Source organism: Blennius ocellaris, assembly GCF_963422515.1.
Source record: "Blennius ocellaris genome assembly, chromosome: 22".
Taxonomy (NCBI): Eukaryota; Metazoa; Chordata; class Actinopteri; order Blenniiformes; family Blenniidae; genus Blennius; species Blennius ocellaris.
In genome coordinates, this window is record NC_137671.1 from 11,196,812 (window position 1) to 11,203,993 (window position 7,182).

The following is a 7,182-nucleotide window of genomic DNA, read 5'->3' on the forward strand; positions in this document are numbered from 1 at the left end:
AAACATACTCGTTTTTGTTTCTGCTGTACAGACGGGGCTACAAACGACTTCAGCACACGAGCTAAACAAACTTGAAACCGTGAACGTGACAGAATGAACCATTTCCACAAGAAATGACGGAAGCGCTGAATGATCCCGAGTGAGAGGTTACATCATACATAGTGCATATATTTTAACAGTATTCTAACACCTTCCTACTTAAGTCCAGCTTCAAACAGGCCTGAGAACCCAAAGTATTTCTTATTGGATATGTTTAAATACCTTCTTTGCAAATGTTTATTCGTCATAATCATTTATTGTCCAGGTGTTTCCATCAATATAATGAATAGATTGCATTTATGTGTCAATGTTTTCTGTATAATGTGATACATTTAGACAATCACAGTGGGGGGGGGGAATGCTTGAATGATATTTCAGTGTTTTTCAGCTCTTCTATAATAGTAGAATCCCCCTTAAATGAAGAGATGACATAAACCTGACCTTTAAAACTGTTGCAACTGTCGTCACGCCACTGGATAAAAACACAGACGCGTCTCTGAACGAGCTCTCTGTGAGGTAGTGCAGGTTGACCGTCTCCGATAGTCGTTTCTTTGAGTTGCGTTGATGTTCGCCTTCCTAACATTCAGAGGGTTAAGGCTTGGAGCGCCCGTTGGTGATGCGCTAAAAACACAGTCTTCTTTTTGACTTCACATGCTGAAGCGCCCGTTGGTGATGCGCTAAAAACACAGTCTTCTTTTTGACTTCACATGCTACTTTGAGCCGGGCTCACTTATCCTACATGCAAAATGGGGAAAATCGACATGAATCACTGGAACATTCCTTCTGAAAACTGCTGGGACTTCAAAATAAACTTCCAGTAAGTGACGTCCAAAAAACATCAAGGATCTAAATTCAAAAATATCCCACCCACCCCTCTCAAATATACAGACATGCTTTATTTTTACAAGCTCAGTCGGTTTCAAGTTTAAAAATGTCCTGCAGCACCGGTTTCTACAAACGGAGGACATGTTTTAATAAAGGCCATGAGGCTAACTGCTGCTGTTTGACTGGAAAGAAGTGTGGAGGTTTAATTAAGTTAAATAAAATAAAACATTGCTACACTTTGCTGTTAAAATAGAGGAGGCCATGGAGTTGTTCTATTGGTGGCCTTCAGACGAAGCGTGTTTATCTGAACAGGTTAAAAAACATTTTTTAATCTTTTTATTAAAAGTGCTTTTTTTTGCAACAAGAGACTTGGCTTGAAGTGAAGAGTTGACAATTCAGGAGAGAGGAGATACTGTTTGCGTGTGCGTGTGTGTGTGTGTGTGTGTGTGTGTGTGTGTGTGTGTGTGTGCGTGTGCATGTGCATGTGCGTGTGTGTGTGCGTGTGTGTGCGTGTGTGTGTGTGTGATCTGGAGGAGAAAGTGGTACGTCCATAGCGAGAGAAGAAAAAGAGCCGGTGGACAGACTGAAGGTGTGACAAGTCATCAGTACTTGCTGCTGGAGCTGTTGGCGAAGCGGCTGACGTAGGCTTCGTAGATGGAGTCCAGGAATGAGCCGTCAGTCTGAAAAACACAAACGAGCACCTTCAGACTGACGCGTTCCCCCCCCGCGGCCGACGATTAGCATGCGGCACGAACGAGATCGGCAAACTGATGGTTCATAATAAACCCGTGTCAGATATCAAACTTTGGTTTTCGAAAGCTCCCTTTTACAACTCAAAAATCAAACCGCAACTCAGAACAAACCCCAGCTTGTTCTACTTGTCATCCATCAGGTGAATGTGCTTCCTTCTTGTGACATTAACCTCACCGAGCAAACACGGGAGAGAAGAAAGCTTGGGAAAGTGGAAAAGTTAACAAGAAATGCAATGAATGCAACAATTAAGGTGAAGAAATGGCCCTCGGGTCACAGATTTGGCTTCCAAACAGTCACATCCCTTCTATTCCACCTCCTCTTCACCCTTCAAGACCCTTCAGCCCTGGTACGTCTTTGTTATTAAAAGCTTAACATCACATTACAATGTATTTTCAAGTTTAAAACCAAATCAAGCAAATCCATCCATTTCACGTCGTCTTTTTGGTTCATTTGTTTCAGTTTTTAAAATCCTTTCCGTTCGACTGTATTTCTACCTGGATCAGATGCATCAGTGTGGCTTGGAGCTGGTTTCTGGACAGGATCCTGGCTTCATCCTGCGACGGGGGCCTCATCAAGCCGGAGGGAGCAGCACAGCTCTCCTGAGCGGCCGTTGGCAGCCCGGGCTTTGTCTGAGTGAACACACTTGGAGAAAGAAGCATGGCGGGGGCTACAGTTGCTGGTATCCTCTGGGGGGAAATGACCTGTGGGCAGGAACCGTTATTAGTACTTTTTTTTTTTTATTCAATTGAATTTTGTAATTATGAACAGTAATCAAATACGCCGGTCTTTACCTGGAATTGCAGCGCAGCTTTTTGACCCGCCGTGCCCGGGTTCGGGGCCGTGCCTGGATTCTGGGTGGGGCCCAGGAATCGAGGGGCCAATCCCGGACAGAATCGAGGCGACTCCTGAGAGGCCAGGCTCTGCTCTTGTTGAACCAACTGGAGCTTTTGGAGGAGCTCGTGAGGCGACACCACGCCTTGCATATGAGACGACAAGCCTGAAAAGAGACCGTCAGTTCATTATTGTTGTAAACGTGAGAACAACAAAAGCTTTTGAAATAGAAACTCGTGTGTTTTTAGTCCGCTAAGGAAGTGCTGAGCTCAAAATACAAGTTTTAACTGAATAGCAGAGTTAAGTTTGAAATCAGTCGTCCAGTTAAGTGGGTTTGAAAAGAAACATTCACACTGAAATATGGGAGGAAACTGAAGTAAACAGGCACGTGCAGAGAGGAAGAAAATGATTCCCCCGCAGTGAGCCATGTATGCTCTTCCTGTGAAGAAAGTGTGTTAAACTACACAACATTATGCTGCTCTGACTGTTATTTGATTAAAAAAGAAAAAGATGGATCACCTTGTGAAGGTTGAATGGCTTGATCACTTATCACCTGAGCTGGCAACAAACCTAGAAAGGCACAAAAGAAATGAACACATGCTGCTTCCACACCAATCTTTTAATCTTGTGTTCCACTTTCTTATGAGACACAAAGTGGTAGAGGTGTGATGCGTCTAATCAGAACGCGACTGTCCGTCCACTTTGTGAATATTGACAGAACGAAAGATTGCCCACCTGCTCCCTGGGCGCTCGGAGCCGTCTGGCAGCCGTGCTGCGATTCAGCCTGAGACTTGGAGAGACTGAAGAACAGCTGCTGGCTTTGTTGAGGCTGAAGGTGGGAACATGACACGGGATTATTTATCACGAGCTGCGGAGGCAGATGAGGATTATGCTGCTGCACATGAGGAAGGTTGGGGCAGAACGAAGGCGCAGGGGGGGAGAAGGAGGTGTTGGATGGAGGAGGAGGAGGAGGGAGCTGGCTTTGGAAAAGTCTCTTTATGGGGTCGGGATGAAACTGCTGCTGCTGGTGGGGGTGGGGGTGGGGGTGGGGGTGGGGGAGGGGGAGGGGGAGGGGGAGGGTGAGGGGGTGGTGGAGGTGCTGATGATGGTAAAGATGATGGTGGGGGTGATGCTGCAGTGGCAGTCCGTTGTCACACAGCCGGTTCTCGGGCGACTCGGACAGGGTTTGCAGCACCCCTTCGACGCCCCTCTGTGCCTGCATGAGCTTGGCGATGGCCGGGCAGTGCTGCGGTTGGTTCGGCTGCGGGTGAGCGGCGGCGGCGGCGGGACTCGGCAGCAGGCCCGGTCTTCCACCATCTTCCCCCGCCACGGCCCTGACGCCTCCATCCGAACTCCCAGCAGGGGCAGCGTTCCCTCCGTTGGAGGTCGCGCCTCTGTTGGAGTTCAGCGTGTCGTCGTAGGTGAGCGTGCGGGCGACAGGCGGGCGGGAGACTTTTCCCGTAGGGGGCCCCCCCGAGGGAGCAGCTGCCGACGGAGCAGGGGCAGATTTAGGGGAGGGGTGGCGCTGATTCTGAGAGCCAAACAGAGCGGCCAAAGAGAGAGACTTGGGTTCAGCACCGTCATTGTCCTGGTTGAGAGAAGAAGAAGAAAAAATATTATCAGGTGTATCGGAGAATCAATAAAGCTTTGCACCATCAACTTCCAGACCTCTATTGGAATTTTAAATATTTACTACAACTTGATAAAGGCACTAACATGTATACAAACATGCAGAGTAGAGTTAATTAAGATATCCAAGAAATCACACATCCCCTCCAATAATATGTGTTTGTTCGGGGTGCAATATAATGTACATAATGTACATTTTCAGAGTATAAAGACCTAGAAATTATTCTAATACATGAAAAAATGAGGTGACCTTGTTCTTAGTTTGGTGTGCAGTTTATTCAATCTGACACCAAAAACTCACTGAGGTCGACCTGAATGCGGTTATTGTGAAAGCTCTCTCTGTTCTCCGCTTCATGTTTAATCTTGCGATATCGTATCATGTCGGTTGTACTGAATGAAGCCCCGATGTTTCTCCAAATACTTGTACGGCAGATCTACTTTCAAGTCTTTCCATATCGCTGACATTTTAGCCACATCAGCTTAGCTCATACGCTGTATTTACAGATCAATTAAAACTCACTCAAATTGGCCCCAATCTGATAGTTTCAATTTCAAAGGGACCTCCCGAATAATAATGGAGTGAGGAGGAAACCCAGTGTGTTCGCCCACATCACTCTTGAGGCTATAACTCGCATAGGTTGTGTCACAGTAATTGCTGACTTTGGGAAAAAAAACATTTAAAACACATACTGAGGCGTGAAGCCTGAATCTTGTGAAGTGGAAATGAGCATGAGCCCTCTTGAATTAAACATGAGCTTAAGAAGGTGCTTTGTATGATGCATTAGAGAATGTCAAATATAGTCGTAGCAGTCGCAAAGACGGACTAATTCACATCTGGAAACCTTCGCAGGATTGATACATTTCTTCTGGGATCATTCTAATATAAAGATCTTGATACACGAGTCTCGCTGGGACGATGCAGGTGATTAAAGAGTCTCCATATCTTTCTTACATATCTGTTCTTCAGCATATGCTATGGGGGGCTAGTTTGTTGTTAAATGTTCTTTGTTTTCTTCAAAAAGGGTTCGGAAAAAAAGGGCTCTCAACCTAAATCACGGGTATAAATTGTGTTTTCGTAAAACTATGAACCAAGGACGGGCAAACGTTGATCGAATAACTTTTGATTTTATCCTAAACTTTAAGCATATTTTCAACAGATATGAGGATCAAATAAAATAAGCCTCTGTCTGCTGTGAACCACTTTGGACTGTGAAAAGAAGTTGAGGTTGTACCTGAGCGTTGGGTTTGACGGGTATCGGTTTGATCAGGTTGGGGTTTCCACAAAGAACGCTGCTGCCGCCAATCTCCTTGGGCTCCGAGGTAGACTTTTCCTGAGAGGGACGTGTGGAGACGGGACACATGAAAAAAATTGATTTTAAGAACTAACATTATTGTTTTGTGTTTTGGTTTTTTTACAGATGTTGAGGTCAACCTTTGCATCACACAAAGCTCCATTAAATGTCTAAAATCAGTCGCAATCACTGTTGTGCTCATACCTTGTCGTACTCTGTGCGTGCTTTGGTCAACATCTGGATAATGTCCACTCCTTTTGCTTGAGTTGCTGTTCCTCCACCTCCCCCTAATCCTCCAATAACTACTACTCCTCCTCCTCCTCCTCCTCCTGGAGACAACCAGCCACCCTGGGACTGAGCCAAAAACTGCTCCTGCTGGGTCAGACTGCACAGAGAACTCCATCAGTATTTATGTCCAAGCTTCACCGGTAAATTAAAGCCGTTCTCCCCACAGTGCGTTTTAACCAAAGTAAAAAAGAAATTGAGTTTGTCACAACCGGAGCAAAGTTCATCCAAACAAGCTACTGCCATTTATTGGCTGAAACCTGAAAATCTTGGCCCCACGAGTGCAGTCATCAATAAAGCCACATAGTCCGCTGTCAAGCTTTGGCGAGACAATTGTTTAGCAAACCAAATCTGCTCCTTCAAGCTGTGTTTTCTTTTGCCGTTGTATATACTATCTTGTGGTTATATAATGACTTACATCTTCATCCGCTGAGCAATGCGCCGACAGTCCTCCTTATCGTAAAACCAAATACCGTGGATAACCACTGCAGAAGAAAGGAGAGACAGAGACAGAGAGAAAATGACTTTTCAACACATAATATAAACCAGCAAAAGTGATTTGCAGCAAGAAAAAAAACAAAACCAAAACAAAGCGAAATCAAGTTAGCCTGTTGAAATAATGACACTGCTCATTCACTTCTTAATGTTCTGGGTCAGCAGACGACTAAATTGGCTCGCTGACCTGCAGAAACCTCACAATCAAATGAGTGCACGGACATGGGGAAGCATAATTTTGCTGCTATGACATCAGTGCGGGCCGGACAGATATGTAAACGGTTTATTATTAGACTTGCTGGGTCCAAACCCAGGGTTTAAAATGAGCCATTTCCCAGCCAAACCAATGGGAACAGAAGCCAGCGGTGCCATTAGGCAGTGAAACATGGGCCCCTGGAGTCTCCTGAACTCTGTAAACATGGTCAACTCCAGAGGAAAAAAAGGAGCCCCGCACACATTTCTGTGTGCTGGTGGCGATGCAGCATGAAGTAAGGAGGGAGCAATGGGTTTTTAATCCAATGGGTTTTTAATCGCATCGCGGAAATTTGTGTTTCTACAAAAATATGATGATGGAAGAACCAGGTCCTCATATCATGAACGTCTTTTAAAATACAGTACAATTAAGCTTTTATAGTCATAAATTATCGAATTTACATGGATTTATTTCAGACAGACCTCTCCGATTGGCCTTCAAGCACTTTTTCCCCCTCAGCGAACATAAAAAAAGCAAAGTTACTGCTCTTTATTTGAATTTTACCTCAAGTTTGACCACCTTTAATATCACCAAGATTGATTTTCAATGCAAAATCCAGTATACTGATTGGTACATTTAGACATTTACCTTTCTATAATCAAGAAAAAAAACAGATAGACTAAACAAATCGAGTCAAAGCAAGACTTTGAAACTTTGTGAAACTTAGCCGGATACTCAATATTCATTTGAATTCCAAGATAGCGAACCCTAATCAAGCCAGTAGGACATCGTCTGACATGTCAACACAATTACTTTCAAAGTGGAACTTGAAAACAGATA

The 7,182-nt window shown here is 44.7% G+C and overlaps 1 protein-coding gene across 1 annotated transcript; it reads right to left on the bottom strand.

Moving 5' to 3' along the window:
• Positions 1-747: 747 nt before the first annotated feature.
• On the bottom strand, positions 748-6,373 carry LOC308146694 (mRNA-decapping enzyme 1B-like; the record flags this gene model as incomplete). The annotated part of the gene is made up of 10 exons (XM_080518597.1): positions 748-1,544; positions 2,112-2,318; positions 2,409-2,614; positions 2,968-3,018; positions 3,184-3,277; positions 3,644-4,036; positions 5,310-5,408; positions 5,574-5,754; positions 6,073-6,139; positions 6,337-6,373. 10 exons carry the CDS (start codon positions 6,371-6,373, stop codon positions 1,467-1,469), a joined length of 1,413 nt encoding a protein of 470 aa, XP_080374723.1. The 3' UTR covers positions 748-1,466.
• Positions 6,374-7,182: the final 809 nt, after the last annotated feature.